At 37.8% G+C, this 19923-nt stretch overlaps 1 protein-coding gene across 4 annotated transcripts in view; it reads right to left on the reverse strand.

The window, feature by feature from the left end:
• The window catches only part of PTPRK (protein tyrosine phosphatase receptor type K), a 374772-nt gene that overhangs the window by 183732 nt on the left and 171117 nt on the right, over nt 1-19923 (reverse strand). For all 4 annotated transcript variants that reach the window (XM_079332191.1, XM_079332189.1, XM_079332188.1 and 1 more), the window contains exons 5-6: nt 18568-18683; nt 4541-4715 (exon numbers count right to left, since the gene is read on the reverse strand). In XM_079332191.1, the coding sequence (XP_079188317.1) occupies nt 4541-4715; nt 18568-18683 (291 nt within the window). The remainder of the gene's footprint in view (nt 1-4540; nt 4716-18567; nt 18684-19923) is intronic.

The following is a 19923-nucleotide window of genomic DNA, read 5'->3' on the forward strand; positions in this document are numbered from 1 at the left end:
CATCTTCACAGTTCTAGCATCACCAGGAGCCAGCCAAATTACTAGTTTTCCTATGGAAAACCCCTAAAGAGATTCAAGACAAGAAAGGCAGAAAAGCCTCTGCCAGGCTTGCATAAGAGGAGCTGTTTCTGATGGCAAACTCAGCCCAATAAGGCAAACAGAGAAGAGGCAAACTTGAACCTGATGAATTAGAAGAGAGACTGCTTGCAATGTCAAATCAAATAAAAGAAGCAATGATATCCACAAACTTATACAAACAGGTCAGATGCCTAGAAACAGGTAATTTCATCAGAACTTAGGATTTTTATAAGAACATTTAGAAGACACTAGAGAAAAACTGCCCTCTTTTGCTGTTACTAACTTGGATTTCCAAGGTGCTTGAAGAAAATTCCATATTGAAGCTATAAATCAAGGCAGAGACCTCACCTTTCTTTGAACTCAGCAGAGAATAGATGTTTTGATTGGATGAAGAAATGTTAAAAAGAAAAATGATCATATGGTAAAAACAAATAATTGCTGTAATTTATGGTTCAAATAAAACTTATAAACTTATCAGTAGAGCCAGACACATGATAAAACTTTCCACATTATTAATAACAAATGCTATATTAGATTCATACATTTTGAGGATTTTGTCCTTTATTTTTCTGCCTTATCTTTAGCATTTTCTTCCAAACAATAAGTGCAAGATTCACTACCTAAAATAAAATGTACCATATTTCTTGCTGATTTTGCAGCATTTAATAGCATAATGTCAAGTTTCATAAAATTATTTTTCTAACAAAAAATAGTAGCTACCAAAAAAATGTAGCTACTTAAAAAAAAAAAAAACACAAACAAACTTGGGCAAGGATAAAAATTTTCAAAAAGTGCAATTCCTTACTGTACCGTTTAAGAAAGTGGTTTCATCCTTTTTTTTGACAATCAGAGCAACAAACTCAGCAGCTTCATCCCCATTTCACAGCCACTTTAAACATGCCATGTCAACTAAAAAGTTGATCACAGCTGCTATGCTGGACACTACCCCAGTTCTTGATGCCCAAGGTAGCTTTTCTGGCAAATACTGACAACTTCAGAGAAACATTTTTAAGAGCATGGAACAATGAAGCAGTACAAGAACTGATCATGGGGCAAAGTTCTCTACTGATTGAAGGTCAGAACATTTGATACTGAAAGGCTACAGAGCTGTATACATCAAATATACACATGAGCCAGGGCACAGGTGATCTCTTTGGGCACTTCATTTCTACAGTTCCACACTAAGCAGCAGAGTTTGAGATACACTTGTTCTTCAAAAGCAAGTAAGAAACAAGTGAAAAAGAAATAAACCATCAGTGGCTTCTTGTTTACTCTTACCTATCACAAATACTGTTCCTCCCTTCAAGCATCTCCCTCCAGTTCCAGTGCAGACAGCCCTGAAGACTTCAAGAAACTCCCTTCCCAGAAACTGCCAATTTACCAGGGCAAATATAAATAGACAATTAATCAGATGGTCATATTCAGGAGGGTAAGTCAAATAACAGCAATGACAGCACCAAACTTCCTGTAAAAGGAAGGGGAAAGGGAAAACTCCTTCTACACACATCCAAGAATAATAGCAATGCCATAGAAACCATGTAAAAAATAAAAAAAAAAAATCGATACAGTGCAGCAACTGAGCTGGGAGCTGAAGACCAGCTCTAAACAAAGGTGAGACATTAAATCATTGACTAGAACTACTTTTGGTAAAATCTCATAATTTAATTACAAATCCTATCCTAGTTCAATTTTTCTTCAAAAAACTAATCAGAGTAATTGAATTATCCCTTTCAGGGTCTTGAAATGCATACCATCCCTCTGAGGTAACTACATTTGTAATAGAGTTTAAAACTCCACTAAAAGTAATTCTTCTGCTAAATCTCAAAATTAAATAAAGATGTTTCAACATAATGTAAATTATAGAACTGGAAACTTGCATTGCTCATCAAGACTAACTTATAGTTTTCTTATCAAGAAAGTATCAGATGCCTCTACACCTGTATTATGGTATCACAGATCTGTATAGACATGTATATCCATATCTTGGCCCTGAATGCAAACACTGAGGTTTTGAGTTACTGGGCAACAGCTCCTGCTCCTCATCCCTCTCTCTCTAATAAACAGTGCTGTCAATAAAGTTTGGCTTCTACAAACCAAAGACCCTATCGTTACTCAGAATTATCTGGAAGCAATACTAAAGCCATGACAAAGTAAATTGTGTTTCATCGTTTTTTTTTCCCTTCCTCTGGCTGTGAGAACACACAGATCAATACTCTTCAGCATGAGAATTCTGCAGTGAAATTTTCATTTGTTACAAACAGCAACAAAAGGGCCCCAAGCATGCCCTGTCACTTCCAGTTTAGAAGGAAACGCACTAATAAACTCTTCCCCCTGGGTCATCTTTGACAATGGGCAATACTATGCCAGCTCTTATTAAAGGCAATTCATATCAGTGGCCCAAAAATTTCCTTTAAAATTATCATCTTTTGTATCCATGTAGCAGGATGTCAGCTTTAAAGTGCCACTGAGATATAGGACCTGTCATTATGGTTAATTTTCACTACAGTTTTAACACCAGGGTAGCTGATCCCTAAGGGTATGGGTATGCTTTTTTGGCTAACAAGATTTATTTAGCAGTTATCCAGACAAACAAGAAAATATATTACTGTATATTGCTTTTCAAATACAACAGCAAGCAATAAATCCAACTATAAAACATATATCTTTGTTCTCTACCATGGTGTCAAATAGATTAAAATTGTTTTGGAAGGTTTATCTTGTAGGGCATTTTAAAATATTTTTATTTATATGTGTGTATGTGTGTGCGTGTGTATATATATTAAAAAAAAAGAAAAAAGTTAAAATTCTTGGATTTCCAATAAAAAGCACCCAAAAAGTAAAACCTTCAACCTTAAAAAAAAAAAAAAAAATTAAAAAAAATTCTATAGTTGCTATATATATATATATATATATCTAAATATAAAATTTATATTTTGAGCCATAAATATGGTGTTATCTACAAAATTACCTAAGTTTTACAGCAGGACAATATGATGCCTTTTAAAAGATGTTACGATGAAATGTTATATTCTTTTTGGGTTATTTTGTGTTTTTTCGTTTGGTTTGGTTTTTCTTTTAATACAAATAGTATTCCTAACACCATTTCATTGTGGTTTTATACTAGAAAAAGACTAGAAAACTTCATTTATTGGACAAATGCATTGATTTACCCTGCCTTTCTAACAACAAAAGTCTATTTTCATGCTTCGATAGAACTAATTTCAATTTATTAGGATGAAGACCACCTTGCAGTTTGCTAGACAAAAGGTGCATCTAACAGAAGAAAAAGAAGCTCTTAACATGTTGTCTAAATCTTTGTATAGTCAGCAAGAGCCATTTTTATTGATGTTTTATAGCAGCCATAAAACCTGGTTGACCTCAATCAACTGGTCTCCCAGGGAAAATACCTCTGCCAGCAAATACCAGATAAAAAATAGGTCAGGGCATTTCCTGCACTGCTTTTATTTCTACATGCTGAGGACAAACTTGCTTGCCCTGTCCCCATTCCAGATGCAGTGTCTGACTACAAGGTGCCAAACTGAGCAAACAGCCCCTTGCTTCACCAAAGAACCAAGAAAACAGCCCACTGTGTGTCAGACCCCTGCACCTACCTGGCCAAAACAGCTCCTCCACCAAGCACAGCCCCACAAATATTTTTTTAGACCACTTCTCTTTCCCAGTTAAAAAACTGTAAACCTCATCACAACTAAGAATGAAACAAGCAGGTTTGGAGCCAACATAATTAGGTAAGAAATGGTGTAATAGCTTATTCCAGGCCACAGAGCACACAATTTTGAAGTGAAAACTGAACTCCTATGTTCAACCATATCCTTTCCCAGTCAAGGTTGCATGTTTCCAGATCATAAAATGCAAAAATAAAAAAATCACCAACTCGATCACTCCACAAACAAGCTATGGTTGCATTCCAGCAGGCTTTTGAATTAATTTCAACCAAAAAATATTTCAAGTGGGAAAAGCAAGTTTTCTTTTTTTTCCTTTTACTTCTGTATTGGAAATAATCACAGAAGAGTTCCACAATGCTCCCAGTCCTTGGGTAGGTGAAAGTTTACAACTCTTTTTTTCTACCTGTCTCCCAGGTAACAGAAGAATGTATTATTTGCTCTACCACAGTGTGCTCAAGGCAACAGATTTTAAAAGAGAATGTTAACTATGTATAGGTGGAATCTGATTTGCACCTTAAATTCAACAAATAGCATTTCCAGAAAAGCATGCAGGCACATTCCACACACTGTGGGATCAGGGTTTTACCCTGGTGCATTCTGTGGAAAGCAATTGTAAGGAGCTTTGCAAAGCAATCTTTCATCTTATGACAGTTTCACAGAGCTATCTTCACATGGTCATTTCAGATCAAGGCATATGTAAACTAAATAAAAAGTGTAAGCAGAAAGCATTGGCATTAAAAGCATTTAACTGGATAAAATGAAAACAAATAAAACTTTACCTCGAACAATAAGTTGAGCAAAGTTTGAGACTCCGGATCCTCTCTCTGACTGAGTTACACAGCGGTACAAATCCTGGTCGGTTTTTGTCACCTCTTGCAACTTAAAGGTAGCTGCAAATCTTCTGTGATTGATATTTTTAGTCTGTGCAACTGGAATATCTTCCCCATTTCTTCTCTGAAAATAAGAGTAACCAAAGTAGAGTTAACTCAAAAGATATAAAAGACATTTATCATTATCATGATACAAAAAAGACACAGAAAATAAAATCTCAACCCAAATGCATTCAGACCTCGCTACCGTGCATTTCCATGGTAGAGGAGCTCAGTACTGAAGTCACATAACAAGCAGTACTCAATAGCATTTAAAAACCAAGCTTGGCAGTGAAGAGTACCATCAGGATTTTGTGCTGGCACCAAAAATGACCATGACACTCTTAACTGCAGCTACCTTATAGCTGGAATCATCCTAGGACAGCCCAGCAGTAGCAGTTGTGCTCCTAAGAAAATTCATTCAACTTGGAGCAGATTTACAACATATACACTGGGTGTATTGTAAGATATATTTAAACAAACCTGGCATTGAGGGATTTCAAAGGTCTGCAACAGCTCTTTTTCACCAACCAACTGATGGCTCCTTTTTAATGCTACCTTTTATCTGTCCAAGTTCAATACCTTCTAAAATTTTAGCTTTGTTATACTAAGCACCACATATCCATCTAAAGCTAGCTGAAATAAGTGCAGGGCAGGAAGGCACTAAAGAGGAATAACACAAATCTCATTTAAAGGAAGGAGCTTAGAGAGTTCTTAAAAAAAGCACAGCTACCACAAATCACTGAAAAATTTAATCTGTCTGGAGCTGCAGGGCAAGGTGACAGGTCAGTAAGATAGAAACAGTTTGAGCTCTTGTGGGATCCTTTTTCCTTATTACCATTCACATTAAATGCTCAATTTTGATTTCAGTTGAAAAACAAGACTCTCCACCAAAAGTCAGCATTAAGAAACACCCAGAAACCTGCACAAAGAGAGCAAACAATGTCACTGCTCTCTCCATGGATCAACTGCATGCTATTTCCTGACCAAGATACAGTTTCTGAGCACTCAGCATTGCTCACTCCCTGGAAAGAGGGCAGCATTTACTTGCAACCACCCATTCTGCTCAACACATAGCAAAGCGTGACCTCTGTGGATGTTTTTAGCTCTAATCAACCCTTGGAATGAGAAACTTCATTGAGGTTTTAAACTCCAAGCTTTCTAACACCAAAAGAACTGCTGCTGAGCCACAGAATTTAATAACCTGAAAGCCTGTGGCAAAACACCAAGGGCAGAAAAAGGAGATGATTTAATGGTTCATGTGTATATCAGCCAGCCTCCTGTCACAGGCAGGAGTACTTCATAACACTCAGACCCTTCATTTTACATCTATCCTCTGTCATCCTAGCATGGGTTAGTTGCTTTAAACAGTTTTGTGGTAGATTAACCAGGGGTCCATCACCACTGAAATAAGCATTCACTCTAACTATTAACATGTTTAAACAGATTAATTCCATTTATACCAAGCAGGCAAATTTCAGTCCCTCATATTCCAGTAGGAAGACCACGCCATTATCTTTACCAACTGCAGGTTTATTGGTGTGATTTTCTCACTGCAGGAAGACACCATCCAGTTTCCCTCACCCAGACACCCTCTCTGCCAGTTCCTCAGGTGTGAACTCTGTCTGCAGGGCTGGGTCAGAAAGAGCCACAAGACACCAAGAGCAAAAAAGATTTCCAAAACAAAATGGCACATAGGACATTTCCAAAAGGTACTCTCATTGCTTCTCCCTAAAACGAGCCTGGTTATCAGGGGTGGTGTCTGAGAGGGTGCTCCCAGGGTAAAAGCAATGGATGTTGGGCTCTAGGACACCTGGACCAACTGTGGTGCAGCCAAGTCACATGTGACAGACACAGGCTCCATCCTCAGCTCCTATTTGGAAAAAAAATATGAAAGTTTTCTGATGCCTGCAAATACTCCTACACATGAAAGTCCTTATTGAACTTCAGGAATCAATGAAATTATTAAATTCCAATATCAAGCAAATGAGGGATAATGTTAAGGACTTTTTATTTCAGTTGTGCTTAAACAACAGTAAAATTATTTTGTGGGAGGTGCACCATCTCCTCCAGCTAGCTGGCTTCTTTTGATAGAAAATACTAAGCTTGAAAGAAGGATTTTCAGGCCTTGCACTCCCCATCCCACTCCCCACCTTGCCCCTGGCCCCCTCTCCAGTATCAATCAAAGGTTTGGACTGTCAGAAATAATAATATAAACCTTGGATCTAGTGCCTTGAAGTAACCAAAATAAACTTCATGATACATTCTTCCTCTCAGGCTTGTCCCATGCCCTGATGGCCTTGCCACATCATATCCACCCAGCAGAAGGAAGTCAAACTCCACCACTAAACACAAACTTGCCATATTGATTGTCAAAAAATACCAAGCAGCCAACAATAAACCAAAGGTGTATCTTTAAACCTTATATGATAGCAGACTTGACAAGTAAACCATGTAATGCAGTCGTTCTTGTTCTGCTATGAAAGGAAAATACATATTAGGGAGTTTTCTAAAATTAAGGACTCAGTTTCAATAAGTCCAGTGCTTTAAATTGGAATGCCAAACATTACTCTGCAGCAGAGAAGCACATCCAACCTACATTATATAAAATAATTTACACTCTGAAGCTCAGAACTTGCTTACTTAAGCTCATCTGCATGCTTCAAGTTGAGAAACAAAAATGAAATTGGCTTCTACTTAAAATGAAATATTAATGCACTTTCAGAGAAATTAATTAAAATAAAATTTGACAAGGTTTACAGTTCTAGAACAACACCTCAGATTTTCTTTTTTATTTATATCAGTGATTTCCTACCATGTTATCTTACAAGACTTGGAGCAGTTGCTCTAATTTCTCTGTATTAGAATTTTCTTCTTGGGAATCCAACTGCACAACTACATTTTCAAAGTCTTTCTTCACGTACAGATTATCCATTAGAATATTTCTCCATCATTAAAATGACGAAAAGTTCAAACAGAAGAGAGTTCTCATCTAAGAATGAATGTTAAAGAAAAAAGCCTCCATTCATTTCAGTGCATCGCCCTTACACTGGTAACCCATTAGCCAGTCAGAGTTCAGATGCACTGTCACGATCTCTTAATTAAATTCTTCTTTTTAATGTCAGAGCATTACTACTGATTTTAAAGGAGAGGAAAGAAAGGCAGCAGTGCTCTCTGCTTATTAAGGGTTCCTGGTACATACTGTTTCAATTTATGTCTTGCTCACACTGAACAGAGCTTGAAAATGCTGCTCAATTAAGTTTTAAAAATTCAATTTAAAATTAATGTGGAGTTATACTAATGGGTAATGGCTGTACCCTGTACAATCCTTGGTTCCTCCAGTCTCTTGCTGTCTGATTTGATAACCCTGAATTGCTCATTTAAGAGAGGTCACCACCAGGCAGTTCTCCTCTTTTGTGAAAATAACTCTGGGCTTCACAAAGAACTACTCTCTACAAACACTTGATTAAAAGAAATATTAGCCTCTGAAAAAACCTCCTTAATTCTGGTATTTCAGCCATTTAAAATTACAATCTTAAATAAATTGCTCTGACTTCGAGGTTATTTTTAATTTGATAGGAACAAGATTTTATTAAACTTTTTTCAGGCAATGAAATTAGATCATCTATATTTTAAATAAAGTCAACAGCAAAGCCTACACAGCTTAAAAACAATCTTAGGTAAATTAACAATTAGTCTTAAATATCTCTCTTGTGCCTCATGAAAAAAATCAAGCATCTAAATAAATATGAAATGCAATATTAGTGGATCTTTTAGGACCTGAGTGAAGCCAAAATAATCCAAACTCCTATATCTTATTTAATTGGTAGAATTTAAGTGCATATCTTATACAAATTAAAAACTTATCAGCCTTTCTCCTTCAACATTTCAGGTTGAAAAGTGGTGAGTTTTGCTTTTATTTTATTTAAATAGCAATGAGACACCTGTCTGCAGTGATGTTCCCTCTAAATTTTCCTGTTTTTTCACACCAGTGATTTTTATAAGCCTGGACAGTTCAACCTTGCACATCCCCACCCCTTCCTTACTGCAAACGCCCTAAAATAAGTCCACTCTTCCACTAATGATTACAGTCAGCTCTGGCTGCCCTCTCGGGTGGGGGCCTGGATGCCCCCAGAGATCAGAAGATGTCAACACTTGGCTGCAGTGACACCCACGGTACTCTGGCAGCACTGCCCAGCAGCTGCCCTGCACTCGCTCCCTCCTCACCTTCCCTCCTGTGCTCATGCAAAAAAAAAAAAAAAACCCAAACAAACCTGGAATGTGAAAAACCTTCATGAGCACACGCTCCCTCCCCATGTATTATCATCACCAAAGGGATTAGCCTGCGATGATCGGATTCACTGCACGGCCACCGGGAGCAGAGGAGAGGGCAAGGGAAATGTGGCAGGCAGGGCAGAAATCCACAGTTTGTCTGAGCAGCCCCGTCCCCAAAGCTGCAATCAGAACTGCAGCAGCAGCACAAGGGCTGGAAAGATGCCCCCAGAGCCCAGGGCATTAAACCTCTGCTGCCTTGAGAAAAGGGGCATTTGTAAACAACACGTTCCAAACATTCCTGGGTTTACTCCTTATGTAGAGGGAGAAATGTGTGTTTACATGGGGGAAGAAAAAGAAAGAAGATTGCCTGTGGAATAGTTTGAATGCCAGAAATAATGCATGATCTCTGCCAGATCATGTTTTTTAAAAATTAGAAAAATAAAATAGAAAAAAAAAGTGAGTGGAGTAGAAAACACAAATAACTATAGCATTTAAATTTTACTTTATTTGCACCTGTCACTTTTCCACAGACACACATACTCTTCTAGAACATTTAAGACAATTTCCAAATGGAGAAAAATCCAAAACATTTCTAAATTATTATTATTACTATCATATTTTCTTCTTTTAAACAAATGTTTTACTGTATTCTTGGTATTTTGAAATTTATTAAATTACTAGGAACATCATAAAGCATGACATATATTTATTGTGGGAAATTATAAATAAAATTTTAATCTTTCTCCCCCACAAAACATTTAATTACCGAATACAGTGGGAATAATTTTCCAATTTTATTTAGAAGTCCAAAATTTAGACTAAGAAATTTTTTTTTCAAGCAGATAATGAATTAGAAATAGAGCTAAAATAAGATGCCTAAATAATCCCATGTTCTTAGAATAAAAGGTGGTGAGCTAGCAATTTATTTTGTTTGATTGATTATTAAGGGGAAGCATTAAATATTTTAAGTAGAAAATCAGTAGACTTGCTTTAACTTCTTAGTCTCCTACGGGCATAGGAAACCAGAATAAGATTCTACTTTCCAACGAACTGTGCATTCTTCATTAGCAAGAAAAGCTGCACCACTTTTCCCATGCAAACATACACTGAAGATCATGAACAAATGTGACAAGCCAAGCTTTATCCTGCATGCTGCACTGCAGTACAGGAAAATCCATGATTACTGTAAAAGCCTGGGTATCATGCACTGCTGCTACTCAAACTTGCCCCCTTTGAAGCAGCTCAAATTTCTATCATGCTGCACTGACCCTCCTACTGAAGAAATCAAGGGCTCTGATGAAATAAGCTGATTGAGAGCCATCTGGCCCTTTAGAGGTGGCTCTTCTAATTTATTTTATTATAATAAAACCCACCAGAGGCAACCTAGCAAAATTCATACTACCATGTCCCTGGCCATGCTACCAGACAAATAAAAGCAACACTAATTTTTTCTAAGTATGCTAAAGCCTCTTAATTCGAGCCTAATTAAACACATGTTGAATATACCAAAAGAATGTATATTAAAAAAAAAAAAAAGAAAGGAATTTTTAGAAAGCTTTGGTTGTTGAATGCAGTGCTCTTGATTTAAAAAAAGCAAAAAAAACAAAACACAACCAAAAACGCATAATTCACAAAAGTATGGATTCCAGACGCAGTGATTTAAGGTCTATATCACTTCAAGCAGTACACACTGAACTGCAGTGTATATGCTGCAGCACGAAATAAAAAAAAATCTGGTTAGTTAGAAGACGATGAAGGAAAAAATTGCACAAAATTCACCACTGAGGGCCAACATACCACACAACAGCTCCTCAAAAATTTCCCAGTAGACAATTTTACCCTTTTCTAAAAGCATCCAAGTCTACCAGCTTTTCTTATTCTTCTGTAATTCATTAAGTCCTGTAGCTATTTGAGGAAGCTCAGGCCTGGGGTGTTAGGTTACCTGCCACACATCACACCACTAAAGAGAAGACAACCTGAATGCAGCCAGTGACAGACAAGAGTCACAGGACAGAATGGCCAAGGAATTTATATCTTTTTGTAAACATCACCTTTACTTCAGGTGTCTCATCTACATGGGTGATTCAGCCATTGACTGAGAAGTGACTCCCAGGACAACACAGAAAAACCAAACTTCCACTGCAGCTGTTCTACCTGTAAAGTAAAACATGGCAGGAGGGGAAGGAGCCACCACTGAGGCCACAATCAGCAGCACAGTCCCCTGCACCAGATGCTCCAGCCACCACAGGACCCCAGGGAAGGCCTACAGGGAGGGCAGCTCCAAAGGCTGCTGTGTAAACTTAATGACTGGTAGCTATGCAGACCAGAGGACTTAGCTAACTGGGGCAGAATTAAATTAAGACCAGGAGGATTACAGTATTTCATGTTGCTGAAACCTAGGATGACCGGGCATCTAAGGGAAACTGCCACATTTATCCATGAAGCTGATACAGTGAGGCATGAGAGAGGGAGAATGGTTCATCCAGGGTTAAATGACATGGATAGCATCAGAGGTGAATAGAGGAGGGAAAAAAGCTTTTGTGAAACAAACTAGTTAGGAATACTGTAACTTTCATGGGTTGAATATTCTTTATAACCATGTCTGAGTCAGGAGTGTGTGATAAGGAATAAACTACAAGTCAAGTAATTTACAAGGAGCCTAATAGATCAATTCAAGGCAGCTTTTCCTACAACTTTGAAAAAAGGCTTTGGAAAACCAGAATGTCTATCACAGACCATAAACATGATGTGGTGAAAGTGAAGGTAGAAGAGACAAGTCATTGCAAAAAAGTACTCTATGCCTCCCTATACTGTGTCTTCCTTTCAAAAACATCTTTTCTCTAAGTGAAAGCAACCAATATGAAACAAATGAGGAAAGTGAAGTTTCTGTGCAAGCCTCAAGCAAAGCAAAAAAAAGAACTTATATCTTGCTTAGTCACTGCCAGTAATCAAGATAAAGGTAAGATGATGTAGACTAGACCAAGATTTTACTGGCTGAGGACAGAAGGTTTGGCCCAAACAGCCCAGTTTGCTGTGCAAATTAGTACTTGCTTTAGGCAGATGATGCTGATAATCCAAAAAAGTCTTCTGCCTCCCCAGAGGCTCATCCACTGCCACCCAGGGAGAAGAGTGAAACCAGAGCCATAGGCCTTCTCTCTTCCTGCAGCCTCCACACAACATCATAGCTCCCACTCCTCCTTAGGGCAAGCATGCCTGACTGACTTATTTCAGTTCAAAACCAAAAAGCATCAAACTTGACAGTTGACCAAAACAAAAAAGGGGATCAAAACTCTCCATCACAGTTCCACGGCTGAAACCCTGCAGATGCTAGCAAGGCATCTTCTCTGAAGTCTCTCTAGGCAGCACTGAATAAAAAAGCAAAATAGCAAAGCTTTTCTAACTTCCAGAGTGTACTCAGCTCTCCTTAACTTTCAGGGATCATAAAATTTGTGCAAAGCAGCAAAAAACATCAATGAACATGGTGAATAGGCAGGTGCACTGTAACAGCAAATGTTTTATCATCAAACTAAAGAAAGGGTATCTTAACCAGTTAATTAACTGTATCAAAATGCAATGGTAACTCAAAAGGCAAAGTTACGTTAGAAAACTCGTAGAAAGCAACATGCAAACAATGTAAAACAAAGTTAAATTGGATGTGACTCTCCTATTAGAAATGCATTTTTTCCAAGACCAAAAGCAAGCCTCGCAGCATTCACTGTTAGGTTAGCTAAATGGTTTACTTCTAAGATACACAGCCCACACTCCAACTCTCCTTCTGAATACTAATCCATGTCTTCACCTGGGAACAGCAGGAATAAAGAATTTCTGTTGCATAACTTCTCTCCTTTGAGAGGAAATAGCCCTTCCAGAAGGCAAAACAAAATAGTCATTGTTTTGTCCCTTAACCCTTTGCCAGAGGCATGAATTCTTACATAGCCTTTCTAATCTAAATTCCTGGAATATTATGTTGCTCATCCACAATGCATCATCACAGGATACCATCTGCATGTGCCCAGTCCAAAGTCTCGTTAAAGAGAGCATATATGCAGTACCTAGCAAGAAAAATTAATGCTAAATGTCACATCCCATTCTGTGGCAATCAGCACCAAAACCCAAGATTCTGGTGAACAGGGCATTGAGGATTATGGCAATTTCCTCTACAAAGGGAGCAGGATGCAGCCAGTTGTTTGAGCCCGAACAGACGCTCGCTCATCCCTCCAGTAACAGTTGGTACCGCTGGGAGGTCAGCCCGACTCCATTGTTTTTAGAGCAATTTGCATTTTATTTTCCATAATGCTGTTTAATTTCACTTTTTCAATTATTACTCTCAGGCAATTGCTTTAATTATCTGTTATTCCATGAGGAAAGACACTTTCCTCTGGCAGAGAGAAGGGCTGCATCAGACCGTATTAGCGCTGACGAGTCTCTCCACGGGCGAGCGCGGGGCTGCCGCGCCAGCCTTGGCAGCCCGAGTGGAGGGCGGTTAGCCAGCACCCACAGCTATTGCTGACAGATTGGCCCGCTCACCACTGCTCAGATGGCAAATCTGCCCAGGATTACAAGGCGCACATTAAACCTTTAAATGCATGCAGCCGGTGCCCCTTTGAATTTCATATTCGCCAAGGCAAATGGTATCACCGCAGACCGTGGCAAAACACATCTGACTGCAAAGTCAGAACAAGCCGCTTTCCCTAATCCAATGCTATGTTAATGCAAAGCTCAGCAATGATGGATGGACTCATTAGTGCTGCAGTTATCGCCATCTGAACCAGGTGCCAAGACATATGGTTTAACAGATGTTCTAGCAGAAAGCTCTACACGCTGCACTGTACGAGTGTCCAGCTAAACCGGACATCGATAAGACACCAAAAATCGTATTGGGCTTCTGGGAGCCAGAATTGCTCCCAGCTCAGGAAGCTGTTAAGCACAGCCTGATTATGCAAAAAACCCTATTGCTCTGATATCCCAATTAGATTGGCAAAACAAATGCTGGACAATACATACACAGCTTTCTGGAGTCTTGGTGTACCCAAATGTTATTTAATCTATCCAGTCAATTCTATTTCTCTACTACCTTAGCAAAGAAATGAAGCTTTCTTCAAACAAAAATCATCAAATGAAATAAGCACACAGAACCCTCATCCCATTCTTGCATTTCATGTTTACAATGCCCTGTGTGCACTATTCTATGCACATATCCATAGGATTACCATGCAGAAGCGACTTGTTTGCAAGCTTATTTACTGACACAAATCCAGTGGAATGCATGACATTTCACAGAGAAATGGAATAAAACATGGGTCCTTCTTACACTAATTTAGCAAATCAACGTGCACGAAGCAGCAAGGTGCATCAAATGTTAATTAAAGAAAAATTCTTGATTCTTTAAGCATCTTATTAGAGAAAGAAAATTCATAGGCTTTAGAAAGAAAGAAAATTAGCAGTAAGTGGGCAAAAGCCGATTAATTATTATATCTATCTAAACACACTATATTCATTTCTTTAAGACTATACACACACTTATGTTCACCTCCTACAGGAAAGCATATTTTAGCAAGGAATTCTGCTAATTCCTAAAGCTTACAAATCAGAGCATACCAAAGAATAACAGGGGGAAAACCTAGGCTACCACCTTGGGTTTAGGGACTCCTGTCATACAACCCAACTGCTTCAGTTCGGGCAGTAAGACCAAACTACAGCTGTTAGCATGTAACATATGACAGTGGAGCTTTTAAGAGAAGTGGGAAAATACTGAGAAAAAAAAGTCCCCCAGCAAGACACTCTGAAAGGAATGACAAGTTAAAAAGATGCTAAGCACTGTGAATGACTGAATGCATTTCACAAGCAAGATCAATGTTGCTTAACATTTAAACAAAAACAAAGGACTTTGAAAGCCTTTCAGAATTTGCTAATAATTGCAGGTCATAAAGAGAATCGTTCAGCTCATAACTGTAAAAGATTTGATAGTAGATCAGGTTGAAAAAAGGTGAAGAACAAAAGAATCTGAACTGCTTTTCTGCCCTACTCCCACACCTACTATTCACACTGTCACAAAGGTGCGTTCCAGATCATCTTGTTCAGCCAGTTAAATCTCTTTATCTGTGCAAATATTTGTTCTGTATTAATGCAGCCTCAACTTTTGAAAACTTCTGTTATCATTACTGCCTATCTTTCAATGACAGAGCTTTGACTGTCACATTGGTCCACTGAGGTTGCAGAATACAGAGGTGGCAGGAAAGGGATATCACAGGGGACAAGAGACCAGATACAATCCAAAAACAAACAAAACAGCAGAATCTGCAGCAATGAAAGTCAGGAGAAGTTCAATTCAGTGTTAATCCCTGTTTGTCTGAAATGTTTATCGACATACATTCACAGAAAATGGTGTTGATGAAAATATTGCCATTACAGCAGTAAACACACAGGAAACAGTGTATTGAAATGCTGTGCCTATTTTTGTCCATTTTTATTTTTAGGCACATAAAGTTTGTGCACTTAATTATATATACACTGGGGAAAACATAAGCATGGAAATGTACTTGCAGATAGAACATCTAGTATATGATCATGGCCCAATAACTAAAACAAAATTGAAGTTTACATAGGTCTGCAAGGAGACATGCTACCATAATCCCCACTTTTATATCATGTGGTTACAGTCTTTCCCTCTTCCCTGCTTCTAATCCAACATCCCAATCTTTTTCCACCTGTTGGCATTATTTACATGGGTAATTTAGACACAAATCAAGATGGAGAAAAAGACACACAACCCCAAAAAGCAAAAGACCAAGCAAACAAATTAAAAAAACAAAAAAACCAGAAAAAACAAACCAACAAACAAAACCCAAACAAAAACCCCACAACAATACAAACAGTCCTCCCTACACCCCCTCCCCCCAGCAACAAAAATCTGATTGGAGTCAAAATCTTTTTCAGTCAGATCACTTTTCTGAACTGACTTACTGGAGAGCTGCAAAAGCTCCAGATCAGTGCAGAGAGGGATCAAGAGGGTGCAGCTGAGAGGTGGCAGCTCAGACCAAGCCCGGCTGAAGCAGCCGTGGGACTGCAGGGCTTTGAACACAGAGCAGGGTGCCTGTTATTTTTTTCCACGAGCTGCTGAATTTACTTTAATTCTTCTCAAAACAGAAGACTGCAAGAGCCAGAGAACACTAGTAGAATCTTCAACAGCATCTCTGCCTGCACATATTTACTACTTCAATGCAAGTGGATGAAATCTTAAGATCTCCCCAGATGTAAAAAAGCCTGATGTCCCAGATTGCTCCTCGAGCTTTTCCTTACCAAAGAATGTGTTTTAATAGCAAATTCTTTGCTGTGTTATTTTTCTTTTTCTTTCCTTCTTGAGGAAATAGGTTTTCTCTTTCAATAATGACATAACCAAAAGCTATTTTCTGTAAAACTATGTGCTTGGCAAGTGTCTTCTTCCCCACCACCATCCACTTATTTTTCATTTTTGCACTTTGCTTCTTTTTTTTTGCAATGGCCTTTCTTGTTATGAGAAAAATACATTCCTGGAATGTTTCAGCTTAAGGCTCTCAAAAACAATTACTTAGGCATTTGATTTGATCTGCCAGTCCTTCCTTTCAGGCTATTCGGGCTTTATGAATCTTGAGTTTGGTCAAAGGTTAGAGTGAACCTTTTCCAAGTTACACTCCAGTGTTTGATGAGGTCCATACATATCCATGCTAGTTTTTAAGGATAAGGGGTAAATTCACTATTAGCTATGTACAACATCAGTAACTTTGAGTGCAATCTAAGGAAAATTATTCACATAGGGAAGGCCACTGATTCACACTTATATTGGGCAAGTAGAATTGTGATATGGAATGATGAGTGAAGAAAAAGTGACCCTTAAATTGGTGAAAATTCAGTACAGTTTACAGGAGAACAAGAAAGAGAACAGAAGCTCAAGTATCAAGGTATCTTCAAGAGTATCAGTGCACTTCACAAGCCCAGGTAAGCAGAGTTATAACCTCTAAAGTACACATATATCACACTGGGAGAAATTATCACATCTGTGATCTACATGAACACACACCAAAAAAAAAACTACCCATGAAGCATATGGAGGGACAAAACATATGTTTTCTGAGTTGATCTGGCTGTTAGCTGGGCTTCTCAGGGGAGTGAAAGTTAGAAGGGATAATCTGTCAGAGTTACCTGCCTCCAAGGACTGAGTGATAGGGAAGGCTTCCAGCTGGCTGTCTCCACTGGGTCTTTCTGACCCACAATCAACTGAAAGTGGCGCTTCACAGGTTTGCTGGAATGCTCCTGTGATATTGTCTTGCCTTGGATACAGCAAACCCAGGCCAGTTTCATTTCTTGTGCTTTGTGTGCTCTATTTGGCAAGTCTCAGAAATCAAGCTGCTTTTTCTGAATGAATGCATTACATGTTTACTCAATTTAAACAAATTGCTGCTCAAAGACATGGAGTACAAATCATTCCTACTGCTGTGATACCTTTTCACTAAATGCAATGCATTTATTGCTTGTGTTCCTTCTTAATGTTGCAGCATATTTGTATGTAATAAAAATACATTTTGCATATCAGATTTTTCATCATCTTTTTAAAAAATCTCTTTAAAATTACATGCTTATCACATGCCTATATGCAACAGTAAGCCAAGATTCATCAGCTCCACAGAAATCAGACCGAAATAACTGATTACAGTTCACTTTAAAAAAAGCCATATTTTAAAGTTCTGACTATAGATAACTTAAAATCTTGTTTCCCCAAAATTACTTTTTTTTTCCTGAAAATAAACAGAAATAGATATTATAAAAAAAATAAAGTTTTAGACGACATATTTAGAAACCGTTCTAAAAGAATGTTGGTGCTAAAGAATGCACATGAGTTGCAGATGTACCACTAAAATGATTTTTAAAATCCTTTTTAAGTGTCAAAATTTAATTTTTTAAAAAGTAACTGGAAACTTTGCCATCATTCTACTCAGCCAATGATCTTAAATGTAGGTACCCCATCTTAATACAGAGGAGACAGGGCATTTTGGAGGGATGATGGTGTTAATTTCTTTTTTTTTCTTCTTTCATACTTAGAAGGGTTATTTATATTCTGGTTATAGTCATCTCTTAAATTCTGACATACACACTATTCACAATTATACACAGGTAAAAGGTAAAGTTCCTCTTAATATGGAGAGAGAGAAAAAGGATTGTAGCAGTCCTTTTAGGCTGTTCCAATCAATATGCTACTGAGTAAAAGTGGTATGCACACAAAAGTAGAGCCACTTCCCTCCAGCCACCTGCTTGGACAAATAATTTACGTGATTAAAAAATCCTGAAAGTCCATGACAGCTGTGTTGCATCTGTGTATTACTAGATTCCAAATGTCAATTATCTGCATTTAATAATATGTGATTTTGATACAGAGGAGTGGAGTTACAATGAGAGAAAGCACACAATGTCTTTATGGGCCAACCTTGTCCCAACAGCAGTTCTTATTTTTAATCCAAGCTTTGCAACATTGCAAAACTGATTACAAGTTTATCCATTGAACAGATATAAAATTCCATCTAAACTACATATTTTACATGCAGAAGAATAAAAGGTTAGAATTTTTAACATTTCATCTCCAGAAAGCAGCTTGTCCTCCAACAAAATAGACTTGCATGAGTTAGCCTTACCTGGAGCCATAGCTTGTTATTCACTGCATCTCTCCCTGTAGCAATGCACTGAAATGTAGCGTTCTGCCCTGCATTGACCTCTACATCCCCCAGCCTCAAAAAATGTGGAGATTTATCTGTAGAGGGGAAAAACAAAAAAATACAAATAAAAGTCATTACAAAAAAATAAAAGTGACAGAAACATTATAATCTCCCTCAATCTCTATATTTTAGCAAATTTTGGCTAAAAAAGGAACGGAAGAGAGAAAATTATGTCTCATCTATGTTTGAGGGGTGGTTTCAGTCCTTTCTCTTCTCCCCTGGTGATTCTACTAACTTTATGTCATACTTGTGTTATAATAAAATCTTTTTAAAATAGAAGCCAAAAGGAGGAGATCAGATGCCAATATGTCAGCAGCACTTGACAAGAATTATCCCAAAGACTTTTGACTGTATGAAATCCATTACACTAAGAAAAACCCAATTAGCAGCATATTACTCAGGCAAATAGATACTACTCATGTTATGTTTGCAATACAACTCAGAGCTCTTGATTTGGAAAACAAAATAATTTGTGGCATTGAATATAGCCTTTCATGACCTGACAAATCTATTTTCCACACTGAGAAAGGCTGTAGGAAATCTCAGTGGCACAACCACCTGAAGGATTTACTAGACCCACAAAAGCCAACAGAAATGTTGGAGGAATGGACACATTACACAGCTCACCCTCCTTTTTCTCCAGAATTACTAAAGAAAACAGAAGCTGAACTGTTCTTTCTTTGTGCTTACTAAAAACATGACGCACATGAAAAAACATTAAATTGGAACAAACAGGGTTTAAACATCAGTAACAAAAAAGAGCTTGTCTGAATACCATAACATACTGATAATGTGCTGAGATGACTGTACCCAAGTGCCTTTTGTTTTGGCACTTCAAAACAAAACACAAAGAAGAAAATAAATATGAAAACCAGTTACTGAATCCAGAGTTTTGCTGAGTACAGACATCAGATAGCTGGGCTGGCTGGAATATTGAAAAAGTAACTCAAAAAATACCCTGTAAGTTTGGTAGCTTTGGAGAGCTAAAGTTTTAAAAGGTTTGGGGTACAAGAAAACAAAATGTGAGGTTGCCATTGGAACTTTATTATTTGGAATCATTTTGCAAAGCTGGAGCAGGACATTGTTATGTTCTGGTCATTTCAGAAAGCAATTACATTATCAGCCATGTGGTACATTAGAATGAAATAATATTTTAGAAAGGGCATATCTAAAGGAAGATGAGAAGAGTTAAACAGAAAAAATTGCCAAAAAAATTTAATAAAAAGTGCCAGAAACACACAATAACAATTTCTTCCTCACAACCTTTTATTAATA

The sequence above is a fragment of the Erithacus rubecula genome, assembly GCF_903797595.1.
Source record: "Erithacus rubecula genome assembly, chromosome: 2".
Lineage (NCBI taxonomy): Eukaryota > Metazoa > Chordata > Aves > Passeriformes > Muscicapidae > Erithacus > Erithacus rubecula.